Genomic DNA, 21,315 nt, shown 5'->3' with positions numbered 1-21,315 from the left:
CAAAATAAACTTCACTAACCTTCTCTTTGTGGCTTTGCTCTTGTAACTTTGAAGCTTCTGATTCTGAAAGGAAAGACATAGATAATATTTGTATTTACAAAAAAACTCTTCTTCCTACACATTTACCATATAAAGGGTCACCAGTTTCCAAAATTAAAATTGTAACATTTTTCTTTAAACTAAATTGTCTCATCTTCAGTACTGATAACCTTTATTTGTTTTATATGCATTTGGAAATCCTGTTTTCCTTTGAATACAATATATGTTTTCATTAACATATCCCTTTTGCTCACACAATGAATGAATCTCTTTTTCAAAACCACATTTTACAAATTATTTTTCTCAGCAGTTACTAAATTTTATCATAATATAATCAGGGACTCAAAAAGAGAGAGGGACAGAAAGACATACACAGGGACAGTTAGAGAAATAACCAGGCAAAAGAAGGATAGCTAGAACTGTAAACAGGAAGGATTCAAACACTTAATCAATGAAGTAAGCTTGAAATCTACAGAAGAAAACTATTTAAAAAGAGAGTATTGCTACACTAAAGAGATAAGATGGCTAACAATTGGTAGAAGAAGGCTTTTTGGTTTGAAGGAACAGCTAAAAAGAAGACGTGTGGTTTCTGTGGCACAGTTTTAAATAATATAAACTAAGTTTATTGTTTGCAGTAAAGAATGTATTTACAATTTCAAATTATATAAGCTAAGTTTATTTTTTGATTTTTTTTAATTTCATAAGTATTACTTAACAGCTTACTAGTTTACATGTTAAAGTTGATGGTTTGTACTACTTACAAATGTCAGTTGAAAGTCACACCTGTTGACTATTTAAATGTAGGGTAATTCAGATCTGCATACTTGTAAAAGGTGTCATTATTTCCCTTTGTTTTGCTACCTGTTCTGGGTTATACACCTGTTGTCCTTTGAACAAGGTTTGTGTGTTTAAATTGCTAGTAATTGCTGGGGAGGGTTTCAGAATGTACTTCTGTGGCCCACACATGCTGTTGTTGTTAAGTATATTGGAATATATTTGACAGAGCCCTTCTCGTTATATTTAGAGCACCATTTTAGACCCATTGTAGATTCCAATGCTTTTATATTGAGGGACACTAAACAGTTCCTCCTAGATTTATATGATTACATCAAGGATGTCAACAGTGAGGAATCCTATGTTCTTGTTACACTGGATGTGAAGAGCCTCTTCACTGTGATACCTAACGATGAAGGAGTGGCTAAAACTCATTCTTATTTGTCTAGACATTCGGATTTAGGGAGTAAGAAGATAGACCTCTTAACTTTATTTTTGGAGGTCGTACTACATAATAATGTGTTTATGTTTAATTCTGGAACATATATACAAAATGATGGTGTAGCTATGGGCACCTCGTGTGCCAATAGCTACGCCAACATAGTCATGGCAGAGTGGGAAGAGGAAATGTTATTTAACATGAGTTCATTCAAGCGATCTGTGGCCTTTTACAGGCGATTTGTGGATGACCTCTTTTTGATATGGAAGGATGATGAATCTAGTCTACTGGAGTTTGTATTGTGTGTTAATTCATTGACACCATACTTGGAGTTTACAGTTAATTACTCTAGACTGAACATCTCCTTCCTTGATGTACAGGTTGAAAGACTTGCTAATGGGATGCTCAATACTGCAGTACATAGAAAGAATTGCTATAGGAATACGTTACTGCATCGTGGCAGTATGCATCCCCGATTTGTCTTTGGAAATGTTATTAAGGGTCAGTGTATGAGAGCCTTGAGGTTGAACCCGGGTGAAGAAGGGTATAGAAAGGAATTAGATAGTTTAAGTAATAAGTTGGTACAATGTAGATATAACCAGAAAGAGATTAATGAAGCCATGGTTGAGGTAGATTTATTAAGACAAACAAGAGCCAAACCTTATTTTTCTGATAGGGGTATGGATGTTGAGGTACGACCAAGGAATGAACAGGGCCAGTTTTTGAGAATGTCGATGTTTTATACATCTGATGTGTTTGAGATCAGGAGAGTTATAGAGAAACATTGAACGTTTGGCAGCAATAGTTGGTCCTAAACCTAGTTACTCCTATAAGAATAGGAAGAACTTGAAACATTTATTATGTCATCGTTCACTGGATAGACGTAATGTTGATAGATTGGATACGCAGGTTAACACGGAACCCTGTGGTAATTGTGGGCAGTGTCCTTTTATTGATACTGGCTGTGTTTTTTCACATCCAACAACAGGGTTAATATATAATTTTTATACTAGCACCAATTGTCAAAGTGCGAATCTGGTTTACCTTGCTAAATGTGTTTCATGCGAAGCTTTCTATGTTGGTAAGACCAACAGAAAACTATGTGAACGAATTAGGGACCATGTGTATCATATGCGTATAGGTTCCATACATAATGCTCTGGCTAAACATCGTAATATCAATGGGCCCTCACATTCCTTTGTTTTCATGGTACTGCAGTCTGTTGGGATAAGTCCACGTGGTGGGGATGTTTATAACTATACTGAAGAATGTGAGTTAAAATGGATTATTAGGCTCAGGGCTGATGTTAATCCTGGGCTTAATGATAAGGTCCCCCTTAAGCCTGTACTAAAGAACAGGAGGTTGTCCATTAGGTAAAGGGATTAAAAATATTTTTTAGTTTGGCATTGACTCCAATGTCTCTCATTTTTTATAAATGAATGTTTTTACATAAATGATTCTATATTAATGTTTTTTAAGCCTTTTGGTATAAGTTTTGGTATGTTAGGGATTTTCTATATATGTATAGATTTTACTGCTTATTAATAAGGAATGAGGCTGTGATGTCATTTTATTTTTGACCTATGGTTAAAGTTGGCGTGCTATTTAAATGGAAAGATAAACTTTGTATATTTTTTAAAGTCTGATGAAGCCTGTTGGTGAAAGCGCTAACTGTTGATTAAACCTGTATGCCTATACGAGGTCGTATTCGTGATTTCTATTATGTCGTTCTGAACTTTAGTCCATATGGTTCATACAATAGTTTGGACTTTGTTGGGAGCACCTTGCCTGTTGAACTTTCTCACAGGGGTTGTGAGCACTGAAAGTGATTGCATTTATCACACTTGAACTTTGCAGTTCTCCAGGAGCCGTGGATAACTACTGTGGTTTTTACTTAATTACAGAGGTAGATGAGATTTATTTCCTTAACATTTATGAAAAACTTAAAATAACAAAAAAAGTTTCATAGAAGGCACAAAGAAAGTATAAAGTGTACCTCCCATCTAAAAAGTTGTAAACGTGAAAAATTGAAGAACATTGAATTATTGCATGCTTTTTTGTGGCAGGTAGCATCAAATTATAATAGGTGATAGCTTGACTGCATCTTAAGTTCCCTAAACTTGCCTTGTATTCATTTGAATAGGGCAGAGTAAACACTTTGGGTAGGAAACAAGTCTGTGAATGCATTATTTGGTTATACATTATAACACAACTCATAATAAAAAACAATGCAAGTTCTACTAAAGCAGCCAGCACAAAAGCGATTGGAATGCAAACGTTAATGGATGCTTTCATTCTTTTTATTTTACTAAGAACTCCTTTAGAATAAAACACTTTACTTCATTCTTACATTTAAAACTCTAGGTACTTTACCACATGATCACCAGGAACCAACGATAGCTCTAAATCAATTAATTGTTCAAAACACAAACCATCTTATACAGAAGATAAAACCACTTCAAAAGACATTTTTTTAAGTCTCTGTGGCTGTAAAAAACATTTAATGTTAATAAATTCATTTAAGCTTGGTTTCTTATCAGCCTGCAACCTGATTTGCCATAATGCTTCTCGGCACTCAAGTACTATGTTGTAATCCCCCCAAAAATTGTCTAGGCTGACAGCATCCACTATAAAAAACAGAAATTTCTTAAAATCTAAACAATGTGTAGAATATTTAGCCAGTGAATTACTTAAATCCTTGTTTTTGAAGGCCACAGTATGCTCATATATCCTTCTTGATAATTTTCTAATGGTTTTACCAACATAAAAACTCAAGCATGGCTCACAAGCAGCTAAATAAACAACACCTTGAGAGTTCCAGTCGAATCTACCTTTTGCCCAAATAGTTCTATCTAAAGCTCTCAAATAAACATTGGAAGTGTTGATGATGAATCTGGAATATTTACAATTGCCACATTTACAGGTGCCAGGGTTGCACTGTTTGCCCAGGTGTATAGAAATAGATTTTTATAACATTGTTTTAACATTGTTGTTTCTTTTGTAAGTGAAAAGTGGGCAATCCCCACAACTTTCACAAAATCCTTGTTGCCAAGGATGATCTTCTGATTTTCTTTTAAAATGTTTTTAATAAGTGCCATGTCAGAAGTTACAGGACCAGAAATGCCCCCATCATATCATAAATCTGAAGAACTATTACAATTAGAACTTGACCTGTCATCTTCAAAGCCTTCTACAGTATATTTATTCAAGATGGGTTTCTCTTTATTCTGGCTAAATAAACTGACTTCTTGAATGATGTCTGACAATAAATCTAGACCATAACCCCTGTCAAGAAAAAGTTGTTTCAGGTGTTCAACTTTAATAAAATATCAAAAAGTGCAAATGGTGTCATGAAAACAAACACCAAAACCACTGACTGATTTCTTTTTCTCAGTCAGTGGTTTTGGTGTTTAATAAAATATGTTTCATCATTACTAGTTAGTCTGCTCAGTCTAATAAATTGGCCTTTAATGATCCCTTTCTTCATATGAAAAGGGTGTTGACTTCTCTTGTATATGCAGTTGTTCACAAACATGTCTTTCCTAAAATTTCTACTTACAAATTTCCCACTGTCTTCATCTAGGGAGATGGTAATATCTAAAAAATTAACCTTTTCTCCAAAGTCACCCAAAGTAATCTTTAAGAAGGCAGTACTATCACTGACATATTTAAATAGTAATTGGAATTCCTCTTCTGTCCCATTGATAAACCTTTTGTAGAAATTCACTTTTTAAATAAATGGTGGGTCTTCAAAACAGCCTGTTCCCACCACACCAATACTAAATTGGAAAACACAGGAGCAACCCTAGCACCCATAACCATTCCCATCTTCTGTTTGTAATATTTGCCATGAAAAAAAAAAACTATTGTCAAATACCATTTCCAGTAATACACAAACAGTATGTATAATACTATTGCTGAACTTAGTAAACTGTGTTAAATAATCTCTAACAAAGCCTATTCCTGTGTCTTGCTGGATGCTTGTATATAAAGAAACAACATCCATAGAAACAAAAAGAAGCAAAAAAAACAAAACAAACAAACAAACAAAAAAAAACAAACAAAACAAAAAAAAATAACAACCATTTACTTATTCTCTCACATTACTTAATTCCAGCAAGTGCCCTGAGTCTCTCAAGTAAAACCAAGTATATACTGCTGCAGAGTCAAAAGTACAAAGCACAACAAAAAAGTTGAGGTAAAAAACACACCTTTATCAAACACAAAGCTTTCAGGTACAAGACCCTTTCTCAATGATAGACACAGGTACATTAAAATCAGACATTAAATACACGCCCAACACATCATGTGACCCGCAGCCATGGTCATGTGACTAATACATTAAAATAATTACATTACTTATAATTTTAAGACATAGACAAGTAAAATTAGATAAAATTCATACATACATATATTTGCTTACTTTTGTGGACTTATATTTACATGCACATATATATACGCAAATACATTACCTATATTACTTTAACTTAGTGTGTTGTATTTTTTTAGAACAGGTTTTAAGGAAACATCAAAATTTAATCCAGGGGATGTATTAGCTGCTAGCCTTACTATCCACTCATATTCTTTATTATCTAAATGATTACATAAGTCCCCTCCCCTGATAGAGCTAACAACACGTTCTATTACTCTAAACTTGAAACTGTGTGTAGAACCACAATTTAAAATATGCTTAGATAGAGCATTAGTCTCCACTCCCCTCCTTATACTTGATTTATGCTCTATGATGCGTTCCTTAAGTTTTCTAGTCGTCTTGCCAACATAGAAACAAGCACATGCCTCACACGTTGCCAAATAGACAATGTTACTTGTCATACAAGTTGCATGGCACCGAAAAGTAAATATCTTCTTAGTGACAGGATGAACAAAACTACTACCACATTCTGAAGAATCAGCTTTCTGTTTGTATATATCAATACAGCAACTACAATTATAACAACTAAAGGTACCATTACCTAGTCCATTAAGGGAAGTAGCATTCACATATTCAAAATCTTTGTAAGCTAGAACATTCTTAATAGTTCTCATATTTCTGTATGTGAACAAAGGAACTTCACCTACAACTAATTTAATATCTTCCTGAGCTAGTAGCACCTTCCAGTATTTCCTTATTATAGTTCTGACTGCATATGAAAGAGAGTTGTAAGACATAATAAATCTTACATTAACACTTTTATTTAATTTGTCCATTGGGACAACAACATCTGTACTTGTATTCAAAAATACAGATGAATACATGGAATACCTATTAGATACTACATGTTCTCTAGCTTCTACCAGCATACCTTCTGGATAGCCACTTCTTCTAAAGTCTCCACATGCCTCATCAATTTGTTGTAAACACTTGACATTGTCAGTGTTTAACCTACTAACTCTTGCCAGTTGCCCCCTTACTATACCCCTAAAAATATGGGGTGCATGCATACTAGACGCATGCAAGTATCTTCCTGATGAAACTTCCTTCTTAAAAACAGAAGTGTTAATAACATTGTTCTCATTAGTTAAGGAAATATCCAGAAAATTGACGGATGTCTTAGAATAATCAGCCTTAAAGTGTAGAAAGGAAGTAGTATTATTCAAATATATAATATAGTCTTGTAACTCACTGGATGTTCCTTTCCATAAAAGAAAGCAATCATCTACGAATCTCTGATATAAAACTATATTTTCATTCAAAAAGGTAGTTCCATTACCAACATAAGATTTCTCCCATTCATAGAGAACAATGTTTGCATATGTATTTGCTACCGAGGTTCCCATAGCCACCCCCGTTTGCTGCAAATAATATTCCTTATTGAATATAAAGATATTATTTTTTAAAACTATATCCAACAACATGCAAATGTTCTCTGTGTGCCTAACAGTAAAAGTGGAAGAGTGACTTAAAAATTCTCTTATTGAATTGATGCCATACTCATTTGGTATGACAGTAAATAATGAAGTAATATCTAACACAACCATGTATATATTCTGACAATCCATGTTAGATTGCTTAACTTTTAAATACCATGTTCTAAGTTTAATAAGAAAATCAGTGCTGTCTTTAAGGACAGTTTCACATTTACCCAAAAGTGGTTGTAACTGCCTCTGTAAGTGCAAAGAGATAGATTCTGTTATCCAACCATTTCCTGAGACAATAGGTCTCATAGGGGGATTTTCACATGATTTATGCACTTTCGGAATGCCATATAGTTGGGGAATGATAGGACTAGAAACAGTGAAAAAATGAAAAAGATCCAAAGAGATGTCACCTGACAACTGTAAGTCATATATACACATGTTAACATAACAAATACACTTTTTTACATCAGCATATTGTATCAGTTTGTATGCAGTAGCATCCCCAATCAAAGATAATACTGAGCTTATATACTTGTTCCTATCCATTAGAACTATGGAGCCCCCTTTATCAGCCTGCTTTATTACCACATTAGGTTCACTTTTTAATTCAGACAATGCTTTGTATTCATCATAAGAGAGATTGTAACGTCCATTAGCTTTTCTATTACTATATACATGTCTTATTTCAGTTTCACATAAGTCATTAAATGCCAGTAAAACTGGAGCATACACTGGTACAAACGTACTACGTCTTTTACAAGCAGTGGAGTCATAAGTATCACTTTTAAACATCACTTTTAGAGCTACAGATCTAATAAACAATTTTAAATCAGTTATAACTTTTACCATGTCTTCCACACTTGTAGGTATAAAATTCATACCTTTGCTCAAAAGAGAATAATGATGGTCATTCACAACAAAGGAAGATAGATTTACTATGCCTGCTACTGCCTTCTGGCTAATTTCAGTTGCTTTGGGGGGCTCTCATTCTTCCGTTTATTGTCCTGCACTACCATATTGTTCCTATGTTTACTTCTTCCCCTCGACGTTGACCTCGAGCTGTTTGAGCGTTCTTTGATACGTTCCGCTTGCTGCAGTTGAAAAGGTTTAAAGAAATTATTTAGAGTTTGTTGTGAAGATCGTAAAGACAACCCAAGCCCGCCTTCATTAGTAGCTGTTGAAGCAGTAGATGTAGAAGCAGATTCAGTAACTACACAAGCCACAGTGCTACTTAGAGCTGCCGCGCCCTCAGTGATGTCATCACTATGTGAAGAGGATAGCAGTTCTGGCTCCAAGTTCAAAGCATTAGTTGTTAACAGGGGAAACTCATCTAGGGAATTTAAAGGTGTAGTATATGCTTTCTGCTTCATTGTTGTAGGTACAGATTCACTATTAAAGTTGTTAGGTTTATTCACTTGTGGAACAGTTCTTTCAACTTTAGGCCATGAGAAAATATTACCTGATTGGTAATCTCCCATGTCACGTACAAGTTTTCTTTTTTTCACAGTTTCTAGTCGATCATCCATGGTGGCTAGCCTATCCAACATGGACTGGTAAACAGTTTGCATGGATGAAAAACATGACAAAGATAAAAGTTCATCTTCCAGTGTGAGAATTTCTTTTTCATTTCATTCTCAATGTCACTAAAGAACTTATTCATAAGTACCATATAGTCATGGCTTAACTTCAAATTTAAGCACTGCCACTGCTTTAACAGTTCAGGATATGTATTTCCATATGAGGGCATTTTTAATACCCTCAAACCACGTGGTGCAATACCTTTTTCCAGATAAGCATCAAAGCTAAAACGTTGCCATTGCAAACGCTTATAGGTACCAACCTTCCTTTCCAATATTTGTACTTTATGTTCAAAGTCCAACGCATTAGTAGATGAAACAGTGGTAGTCTTGTGTTGAAGTACAGGAATCTCTGTTGTAACAAGTAACAAAGGATTAATCTCTTTTTCAAAGAGATGCTTTAAACGATTTCTAGACTCCATATTTGGCTGCTACAGGCTGAAAAACCCAACTTGCAGTATAAAGCACCAAAGGAACACCAAGTATATACTGCTGCAGAGTCAAAAGTACAAAGCACAACAAAAAAGTTGAGGTAAAAAACCACACCTTTATCAAACACAAAGCTTTCAGGTACAAGACCCTTTTTCAATGATAGACACAGGTACATTAAAATCAGACATTAAATACACGCCCAACACATCACGTGACCCGCAGCCATGGTCATGTGACTAATACATTAAAATAATTACATTACTTATAATTTTAAGACATAGACAAGTAAAATTAGATAAAATTCATACATACATATATTTGCTTACTTTTGTGGACTTATATTTACATGCACATATATATACGCAAATACATTACCTATATTACTTTAACTTAGTGTGTTGTATTTTTATTAGAACAGGTTTTAAGGAAACATCAAAATTTAATCCAGGGGATGTATTAGCTGCTAGCCTTACTATCCACTCATATTCTTTATTATCTAAATGATTACATAAGTCCCCTCCCCTGATAGAGCTCTATCTAAGCATATTTTAAATTGTGGTTCTACACACAGTTTCAAGTTTAGAGTAATAGAACGTGTTGTTAGCTCTATCAGGGAAGGGGACTTATGTAATCATTTAGATAATAAAGAATATGAGTGGATAGTAAGGCTAGCAGCTAATACATCCCCTGGATTAAATTTTGATGTTTCCTTAAAACCTGTTCTAATAAAAATACAACACACTAAGTTAAAGTAATATAGGTAATGTATTTGCGTATATATATGTGCATGTAAATATAAGTATACAAAAGTAAGCAAATATATGTATGTATGAATTTTATCTAATTTTACTTGTCTATGTCTTAAAATTATAAGTAATGTAATTATTTTAATGTATTAGTCACATGACCATGGCTGCGGGTCACGTGATGTGTTGGGCGTGTATTTAATGTCTGATTTTAATGTACCTGTGTCTCTCAAGTAAAAGTCAGAATTTTGTACTATTGGGTTTAGTAAATGGTTTAAATATACTGAAACTGGTTCTGTTTTGTAAAAGTGTGCCACAACCACAGGTCTGAATGGTGGGGTTGTTCTGTTTTCGTGAACCTTAGGAATATTGAACAACCTGGTCATTTTGGATGGTCAACATTCAAATAAGTGTACAGATCATAATCAATAAAATCTTGACAAAGTAAGTCAAACAAAATGGTGTCAATGCCAGAGAACTTCTTAATTCTCTTTACAGATGTTTCCTTAGAACAGTTCTGGTCACAATGAAGGTTGTTCATGGCCAGTGTATAATCAATGGTATTCATAATCACCACCACCCTATCTTTGTCTGCCTTCATTACTCAAATGTTCCTATTATTGGACAATTCTCTTAAGGCAAATATTTTGTTGTAAGACATGTTGTAAAATTTAGCTTTCTTTCCCAACCTCTTCCATAAGTCTTCCTCACAAACATCATGAAAGACTTGCAGAATGTTGACTGAAGGTACTTTTGGTGGTTTAACTTCCTACTTCTGTTGTCAAACTGGGGAATGTCATGTAATAAGTATCTTAGATTCAGTTTATGATTTAAATCAATGAGGACTTTAGCTAAATTAGCAGACTGGGTAGGAATGAAGGGGAAACCTTTGGAAAGAACTGATAAATGATCACCTTTCAGCATGAAATCACTTAAATTCACAGCCTCAGTATGCTCCTTCTATTCTCCCTCCTTCCTTTCCCTCTTCCCCTGCCCTGCCTTTTCCCCTTGAGTTGCCATTTTTGAGTCCTTACAGAACCAGGGTATTCAAAATAAAAGAGGCCAGTGACAAAACCGGGGGTTGTTCATTGATGTGATTCCTTGCTGAGGCTTGCACCTGATCCAATAAACCTGGGTTGGAAATGTCATTCTTACTGCTAACAATTGTCGGGACAGCACACCCAACCTGACTTTTGTTGAACTTGTTGACAACTTTTAAGTATTTTCTCAAATAAGCTGCCCCAAATTCATAAGCTTCCAAGCCTCTTTGTAATTCCCCCCATTTTTTATTTATAATAGTAGAAACCAGTCTAGTGATTTTAGCAGTAATTCTGTAATACAATGTACTATGCTGTGAAAGAAAATATCTTTTTGATTTTCTCATCAAAATCTCAGATTTATTCTACTAACTGGTGGAGCTTAAGCTTGTAATCATCTCCTATTAATCTCATTAATGAAATCCCAGTATCATTAAACAACTTGACCAAGTCCCCATAAAGTTTATCATCAGCCTTCACTCTATTAGGAAATTTTAAAATCCTTAGACCAAAAGGAACATGTTCAGCTCTGATACACTCTTACAAATAAAAAAAAAAAAAAAAACTCATACTGCCAGGTTTTCAATTTGGAGACCATTTTCTTCTAGTTGAAAACTGTCTCTTTTGCAAGTGTCAGAGTCATTCAAAATAAATGTGCCATCCTTTTTCTTCTTCTTTTCGGCTTTTCCCGGTTAGGGGTCGCCACAGCAGATCACCTGTCCGCTCATGATTGGCAGTGGAGTTTTACAGTGTTGAGTTGCCAGCCTGGCGCCCAACCTTCCACAGAAGGCACACACATGCACACACTCATGCCTAGGGCCAATTCAGAGTGTCCAATCCACCTACATTATTAGAACTAAATTCAGTATGGCAATTGTTGAACGACACTGTTCCAGTGAACGGATTGTCAATGCTTTTGATTAAATCACCAATAGTTATATTCATACCTTTTACTTCGACAACAGAAGAGGATTCGTCTCTCCCATCCCAACTCAAGAGGTTGACTGGATCATTATCGTGATGTGAAGTTTTACTCAGCAATGTCCCAGGCAAAAGGTTTGGTTGACTTCTTGTCTTCATGTTTTCCAAAAGTCCACAAACTTCTGAGACCACAGCACCAGGTGCATGAATAAATCCATATTAGCATCTTGTAATAAACTTCTCCAAACATGCTTGAAATTCCTCACAGAAGACCAATAAAACCAAACGACCGTGGCATAGAACACTATAAACTGAAAACCAAAACCAATCCAAGTCCTACTAAAGACTGACCACTTCATTCTTTTTATTTTACCAAGAACATCTTCAGAATAAAACACTACATTTACATTTAAAACTCGAGGTACTGAACCACATAATCACCAGGAACCAATGATATCTCTAAACCAATTAATTGTTAAAAATTTTTTAAAGCAATACTGTATCAAAATACAAAGCATACAAAAGATAAAACCACTTCAAAAGACATTTTTAAAGTCTCCGTGCCAGTAAAAAACATTTAATGTTAATAAATTAATTTAAGCCCAGTTCCTTATCAGCCTGCAATCTAATATGCCATTGTGCTTCTCGGCACTCAAATAGTGTGTTGTAATCCTCTGAAAAATTGTCTAGGCTGACAGCATCCACTATAAAAAACAGAAATTTCTTCAAATCTAAACAATATGTAGAATGTTTAGCCAGTGAATTACATTTAGTTTACATTTAGTTTCAGAACATACTTCTGTGGCCCACACATGCTTCTGTTGTTAAATATATTGGAATATATTTGTGCTCATATTTAATTACCGAGGTTAATGAGTTTTATTTCCTTAATGTTTATGAAAATCTTAAAATAATAAAAAAAAAGTTTCATAGAAGGCACAAAATATATAGTGTACCTCCCATCTAAAAAGGTGTAAACTTGAAAAATTGAAGAACATTAAATTACTGCAAGATTTTTTGTGTCAGGTAGTATCAGATTATAATAGGTGATTGCCTGACTGCACCTTAAGTTTCCTAAAAGTGTCTTACATTCATTTAAATAGGTCAGAGTAAACACTTTGGGTAGGAAACAAGTCTGTGAATGACTTGTTTGGTTTTACATTATAACACAACTTTTAATAAGGACTGAGTAAGAGGATGGGATAATTAGAGATGTACGAAAAGAGCAAGCCAGACAAGGGTGAAGGACAAGGATTTGATACAGGGATGGCAGGAACTAGCAGTTGCTAGAAAGGTACAGACAAGCAGAGATTAGGAATTATATCAGCAGGAATCTATTAATACAGTATGTATTCAAACAGCTGAAAAAGAAACCTGAAAAGAAGAGAAGCAAAATGGACAAGAGATGAGGCAAGGCACCAAGATGGGAGGCACTTTAAGGTATTGTATGATATGGTGGTGTGACTTAGGGACTAGGGAGTGGAGGTGGGTGTAAAGCCTGAATAAGGATTAGGATGCTAGAACTTCAGGTGGACTCAAAGCATTAATGGCAATGCTTGTGAAGGTCTTGGCTTAGAATGTGGTGGCCAAACACTTTGAAAGCTTAACTTATTTAGTCATCAAAACAGATTTTTTTTCAGTGTGAACATCGGGATCAAGATTTGAACTGGAATAACAACAGAAAAGACCTGGTAGGCCTTATCTGTGATATCACTGTCTCTGCCCTACCCTTCACCTGTGTCAGATTCAGAGAAAAACAACTGTAAAATATGAGAAGAAGGATGGCTATCATAGAGTTAAACACACCAATGAGGTTACCCAGGAAGGATGGGTATTATAGAGTTAAACACACCAATGAGGTTACTCAGGAAGGATGGGTATTATAGAGTTAAACACACCAATGAGGTTACTCAGGAAGGATGGGTATCATAGTGTTAAACACACCAATGAGGTTAGGTATCATAGACTTATACACACCAATGAGGTTACCCAGGATGGATGGGTATCACAGAGTTAAATATACCAATGAAGTTACCCAGGAAGGATAGGTATCATTGAGTTAAACACACCAATCAGGTTACCCAGGAAGGATAGATATCACAGAGTTACACACACCAATCAGGTTCCCCAGTGCTGGAGCTGGGCCTTCCCATTTTAATTTTTCACTTTAAAATCACAGTGTCCTAACAATATAATTACCCTAAACTAATTAAGAAAGATACTAATTAGTAGCATTCAATCTTCTTTCTCTTCATGTCATATAATATAGTATAGTATAGACAATGTTTGCTTGTTACTATGTAGCATAAGCAATAACATTTGTTTTAGATTCAACTAATGTCAATATTTATTGATCTAATTTTACTTGATCAGTGATTGCTAGGTGAAGTAGAAGGTTACTGAGCAGGTAGGATGTTTTCCACCACTTTGGTTTTTGCATTTAAAAGTAATACTTAAAGAAGACCACCATAATTAAAGATGTGTTCATGCAGTACTGTGGACTGCTTGATAAGACACAAGAGTCCAATAAAGTAACACTTCAAAGGCTGCTTTCTGCAAGGAAGCAATAGATTTGTGTGTGTGATTTTGATAAAAGGTTTCTGATTATAGTTTAGTAATTATAAAACAATGGGAACTGCTACAAGAACACTATAATACATCAAATGTTACTGTATGGTGAAACATATTACTTAGGATTTAGAAAAATTATTACCACCAGTATTAATTGGACAATGCAGGACTGCCAATTAGTGTGGTGGAGATAATCTGCATTTAAGGGACAACCTAGAGCTGTACAGAGAAACACCTTATTAGTGGCATATTATCTTGTCCCTGAACTAAATACTTTGCTGTCAGAACTCATGGTGCTATTGTTCCCCCATAAAGTCATGCATCATAGCTGCAAAGGCACCTATCAACGTACTCATGTGTGTGTGCATGCACGCACACACACACACACACACACACACACACACACACACACACACACACACACACACACACACACACACACACACAGATGGCTTTATGACAGCCACCTGCAGTCATGCTAAGAGACCCAGTACAATCATAGGAATGTATGGCAGTAAAAGACAGCATACACTTTTTCCTCCTCACAACCAAAATAATACAGTAGAACAAATCTCCATATTGCTTCACCATGCTCTGCTGGTACTATTGCCTGCGGACATTACATGGCTAATTAGCACTAGCTCCGTCCTAGACTGCTGAATTTGCATGTAGCTTTGCCAGTGACCCCATTCTCTATGCTGTATTTGGTGCCTATGCAGTGCTGTTGAGGGAGAGTGGTCTCGGAATCGCTCAGGCTTACTACACTGAGAAAATCTTCTGAGTAAAGGTGTCCATGGCACAGTAAGCCTTTTTCTGAATACCAAGGATCAAATGGATAAAGGCTTCATGCAGATATAGGGAATTCTGCTCAGGCAAAGATTCAAAAAAGTAAAACTAAACAAAGCACAGCACAGCACAGCAACTGAAGAGTACAAACTTTAATAACAGTTAAGCGCATTCTTCCCACTTCAAGGAACTTCCTCAGAACAATCCATACATCCCCACCCAGCCTTAACAACTAATTGAAACAATTAACCAATTAATTACTTTAGCAAACAACAATAGGAAACATCATTTAAAAATATGTCAATACATAAAATTGTATTTGAAACAAATACATAATATATACATTCAATAAAAAATGCAGGTGCAAAACATATTCTATCCTATAAAATTCTTCAGTTTTAAAACACATTTAATGGCAGTAGCCTCATTAATGCCCGGGTACTCAGTTGTGTTTAAACACAATTGCCATTTTAACTCACATATATCTAGATGTATATCCAAATTTCTTCCCTGAGAATCCTTAACAACTTGCTGAATGGCTAAAAACTTAAATTCATGGTCCCTATGCTCTCTTATATGCCTACTTAAGGCATTAGTCAACCTACCATGTCTGATATCTAATAAATGTTCAGCAATTCCGTTTTTAAAATGCCTACTAGTTTTCCCTACATAATATATGGGGCATTGCTGACACTTTGCCACTTATACTACATTAAGGCTACAGCAATTGAAATGCCCATTAATAAATATGGAGGTGTCATTTAACTTATACCGGTCACCGGTTTCCAATATAAATGGACAAAATGTGCACGTTCTGCACTTAAAATTCCCTTTACTTCTAGGCTTATACATGGTGTTTGCATAATTACCTGCCTCCAAAATATTCTTAAAGGATCTATCCTTCTTGTAAACTATCTTTGGCAGTTTACCTGCTATCTGTCCTACATTATGGTCATAATTCACAATTTCCCAGTTATTTTGAATAATATCCACCACATTACAGGTGTTCAAGTTGAATGTTGTAATGAAGCTCACAGAATAGTTATTTTTCATGCCACCTTCCTTACTTTGCAAACTTACACTTAGCCCATCCCCACCTGCTAAAATTGGCTTATAAAGGCCAATCTTACATTTTTGTTTGAGTTTGTCACTTATTTTATTTAACATTTCATGTGGGTACCCTCTCTTACAAAACAACTGTTTAATAAAAAACAATTCATTAATGAATTAATTCTATGCGGTAACCGTCCTAGCTGCCCGTACCATTTGCCCTTTCACAATTGATTTTTTCTGATGGGCTGGGTGCCAGCTATTATATTCCAAGTAGCAATTTGAAAAGGTGGGCTTCCTATAAATGGCCGATTTCAGCTTTTTATCTTCTTTGTTAAATGTCAAATCCACATCTAAATAAGGAATGTGTGTTTCACTATAATTATATGTAAATTACAAAAAATTCACTGTGGTATCAACATATTCAAGGAATTGTTTAAGCTCAAATTCAGTACCCTCCCATACAACAAATAGATTGTCCAAAAACCTAGTGTAATACTGAATTTTACTTAAATAACCCCTTCCATTATATATTGCTGTCCCCAGAAGGACATAACATAGTTAGCAAAAATGGGGGCACATGCTGCCCCCATTGCAACTCCTGTTAACTGTCTATAATATTGTCCTTCAAAATAAATGTAATTGTTTTTTTAAACAACCTCCATAAGGGTGACATACTTATTTATGTCATTCTGGTCATATATACCTGTCTTAATTAGCTGGGTCTCTAACCAATCACAACCTTCATGGTGAGGAATAACAGAAAATAGGTTGCAAACATCAATAGTAACCATAATAGTATTTTCATCTAGTGTTAACTTATCCAACCTTTCCAAAAACTGCCATGAATCTTTTGTTATATAGGGAAAAATCGTCATCCCTTTTTGTAAATGAAAATCCAGGAATTTACTAATGAAGCATGTTTTTGATCACTTTCCATCCACAATTGGTCTAAACTTAGGATTATTAAGTCTTTTATCTATTTTAGCTATCCCAAATATATTGGAAACCATAGGGTGTTGATTTACCATATAACTATGTTCATCTTCATTTATCTGTCCTTGAAACAACATACCATCCAAACATAGATCTATTTTTTATATGATATATGTACTTCATTCAATGATACCTCCTCATATGTTCCGTCTATTAAAATAACATTCATACCATTTAGGTAATCCCCCTTGTCCATAATGACCACTCCGTTCCTCATATCAGGCTTCATTGTACGAATATTAACATCCCAGGCTAAATCCATTAACAAATTCTCCTTATCCTGGGTAAAGTTGTTAACATACTTTTTATTATTTTGTTTGTATACATGCCTAATCTCCTTTTCACATACTTTTTCATATGTTCTTATTAGATTATTTGTGGGAGGGTTAAATACACTGCGTTTTTTAAGCCTATTTCCTGGTATATCCAAAGTAGGCTCACTATCATTAAACCATACCTTTAAATTAAGTTTTCCAGTAAAGCACTTAAGATCTATTAGTGTGTCAGCTATCTTCCCCCTCCTACTAGGAACAAAGGTGAATCCTTTTGCCAGGAGATTAGCATGCTCTACACCTATTATTCTGCCCGAGTAATTATAGACCTTAAAATCTTGGGCTTCATTCAATATTACACAAGGTTCAACCCTAATTTCCATTTCATAAAAATTGTCGATGGAACCAATGACTACATCTGCATTTAAACAAACATTACCCAAAACATCTTGAATAATCACATTGCCATTAACTTGCGCATTAAAGTTCCTTATTGGAACCAAATTTTTATTGTTACTAACATACCTTCAGAATTATATAAAGCTTCAATCTCATTGTTAAAATTACAATAATTAGCAACTTGTGCCTGTCCATCAACACAATTAACGACCATACAGTCATTATCAGCACTTACAGTGTCCATTAGTGCCAAGGCTACATCTGTATTTAAACAAACGTTACTCAAAACATCTTGAATAATTGCATTGCCATTAACTTGCACATTAAAGTCCCTTATTGGAACCAAATTTTCGTTGTTACTAACCATACCTTCAGAATTATATAAAGCTTCAATCTCATTGTTAAAATTATAATCATTAGCAACTTGTGCCTGTCCATCAACACAATTAGTGGCTGTACCGTCATTATCAGCACTTGCAGTGTCCATTAGTGCAAAGGCCATGTCTATCAGTTGTTCCGCCGCTGACTCCTGCTTCTCCCATTCTTCAGTCTGGCCCCCTGAACAACACAGTCTTTATAGGTTTTCCCCGAAAAATGGGGCTGCTGTTCCTTACTTCTCAGTTTCTCAGACCATCTCACCCCATCATCATTCTGGTTGTATGGTTGAGAATGCGTATGCTGCTGCTGATGTAATCTTGTCTCTGAGATCACTTCCTCTTCCCTGGCTGCCTTGCTATTGGTTCTCTCATGGCCATTGGCATAGGAACCTGCTGAAAACGGGTACACCTTGCTTTTGGCGTACTTGTTCATATCTCTCTTAATTTTATTCATTTTTCTAACAAAAATAGGTATCATTAAACAACACAAATATGGATTGTGAAGACATAACAGCTTGTCCTCTGAGCCAAATCTTCTTCAATGTTTGCAAATATTTCTGACTGAACATATGAGTAGATCCTTTATGTGTAATGTAGTGCAATTATAGATGAAAAGGCCACTTATCATTAGTGAGACCCCCAGCGTGAAAAAAATTAAAAAAAGTTGAACCTGTAAAAGCATCAGAAATTCTGTAATGAAATGAATTTTCCCCAAAATAAGCAATATCAGATTAAATCTCTATAATGCTATTGTTATAGAAAGTACTGATCAGAATTCTTAAAAAAAAATCATAACTATGTTTGAATCTTCAAGATACAGCCCAGGGCAGAAAATTTGAAAGTTAAATCGAAACAACTCTTACATTTTAAAAACAGACCGTAGCTGCATTATTTTCCTTGTAGTCGTATTGCACTATAATGATAACATCATTTAGATGCGAAACAGAATGTAACTCTAGAAATGAAATATTAGTCAGACCATTACTACTGCTAAGTTACAAGACCAGTATAACACCAGCTGTGTTTCTGCAGTGGGTTAGCCATATATGACAAGGGTTAAAATTATTTTAGGTAATGTTAGCAGGCCTAACAACCATGGCTCTGTGGCACAAAGGGATGGGACCCTGATTGTGACCCTAGTGAAGTGATATTGATTTGTGGTTCAGTCATTGGAGGAGTTGGGGAGGGTGAGGTGGGAAGGAGTGACATTTTGTCAGTTCATCTATTCACAGAGGGATGGAGGGTGGGGTGGGATTTCTGTCCATGGCTCGACACCCCTCCCTGTGATGGATCAAAAGACAAATGTCTGTTAAATATGGCATTAGTGGTTAGGGCTGGAGCTGACTGACATTATGTGGTGATGTGCCAGTGTCAGTAGTTTCTCCTAGTTAGGGCATCACAAAAATCCACCACATACATGACAGCACATATGACAGTGCTGCAGGCACCACTACACATTTCCTCTGTCCCTTTGTTAACATACCAATGGCTAAAGCAGTTCAGGATTTTTTAGAGATATTGTTTTTTTAACAGTACACTTTTCAGTTCTTTGTTTGTATTATAAATGTTAATCTGCCAGTGAAAAACAGAGATTTTGCACAGTAATAAGTTAGTGTGTTATTATATGATGCTATGGAAAATATCCGGATTTGTTTAGGAAGAGTAGTCTTGAGCTAGTGTTCTAGCACAAAAACAGTGAATACAAATATAATTTTGAGCTTAAAAATAAAAATGGCTTAGTGTCTTACTTGGTCATTAAATGGGTTAAACAATTAACTGTCTTTGTACAAAGATGTGACTGAAAAGTGAAAACAGTCATGGCTAAATTCACACTGTACTTACAAAGTTTAAAATTGTGGGTTGCTACTATTCAACGCTGGGGTTACCAAATTCTTTGAATGCCAAGTCTGTATAAGCAAAGCATATTTTTCACAGTTTTTGAAGTTCCCTTCCCCTGATGGTCTCAAGGTGAGTATACTTAGAGATCAGGGCTGGCTATAATGGTTAAGGTGTCTCACTTCTTCATACTCTCCTTCCCACTAAACGGGGGTTTGGATATGCCTTCTGACTTGTATAATCACTCCTATCTCGAATACGTTTTTCCTTTTTTTTGTTTTTTACTTCATGAAGGAAGTATCGTATGAAAGGACTATTGGCACATATAAACCCCTTATAGGTACTGTTTCACCCCTTTTTGAGAGCCATGATGATATCAATAATAGATTAAAAATGGGCTTCATTAATGCATATAATAAGGATGCTGAAGCAATCAGAGATATTGTGACTAATAAGTGGACATTTTATTATACTGGGTGATGGACAAGGATAGGATTGGAACAGTACCCGTGGTTATATACAGGAGAGATTGGAACTTAAAAAAAAAACTTTTTGGAAGCTAGGAATGGGGGGGGGAGATTAGCTATAACTAGAGAGATGAAAAAGTGTGGGAGGTGCTCCCAGAGTAAATTTATTATTTTAGGGAAATTCATAAACATCTATGTGTATGGCAAAGTTTTCTGTCCTAAAAGATATAACTGTGATACTGAAATGGTTGTTTACATTGCGTTATGCATGGATTGTCCCTCATTTTATATTGGAAAAACAGAGAGAAGATTAAAGCAGCGAATATATGACATGTTAGGGATATTAAAAACAAGAACTAAGTCAAACACCCTTTGGAGGCATATTGAAAAAAAAACAATGGCCACAGTTTTAGGTTCTATATTACAGAAGTGGTAGAAAGTGACCAAAGGTGAGGACCACCAAAGATTAGATTGGAATGTAAAGGAACCGAATGACAAATAAGAACTAATGCAACTGGACCAGGAGGTCTGAATGACCATGTTTCTTTATCTAGCTTTTTAAAAATGAAGGCACTTAGTTATTACATTGGACCTTATTGTTGCAAGGGTAACTATTTTTACCACATGTAACATATATGCTAATATATGTATAAGACTAACATATATATATATATATATATATATATATATATATATATATATATATGTATATTTTTAACTTATTTTTCTTGTTTGGT

At 35.1% G+C, this 21,315-nt stretch overlaps 1 protein-coding gene across 4 annotated transcripts in view; it reads right to left on the bottom strand.

Annotated features, from left to right (window-relative positions):
- Positions 1-21,315, bottom strand: part of LOC122816649 (IQ domain-containing protein E-like) — a 292,142-nt gene that overhangs the window by 181,434 nt on the left and 89,393 nt on the right. For all 4 annotated transcript variants that reach the window (XM_044089582.1, XM_044089585.1, XM_044089584.1 and 1 more), the window contains exon 6: positions 20-63. In XM_044089582.1, the coding sequence (XP_043945517.1) occupies positions 20-63 (44 nt within the window). The remainder of the gene's footprint in view (positions 1-19; positions 64-21,315) is intronic.

This window comes from Protopterus annectens, chromosome 12.part0 (assembly GCF_019279795.1).
Source record: "Protopterus annectens isolate FY-2018-M chromosome 12.part0, PAN1.0, whole genome shotgun sequence".
Classification (NCBI taxonomy): Eukaryota; Metazoa; Chordata; order Ceratodontiformes; family Protopteridae; genus Protopterus; species Protopterus annectens.
The sequence above is the reverse complement of the archived record's forward strand: the minus strand, read 5'-3'. Positions and strand labels throughout refer to the sequence as shown.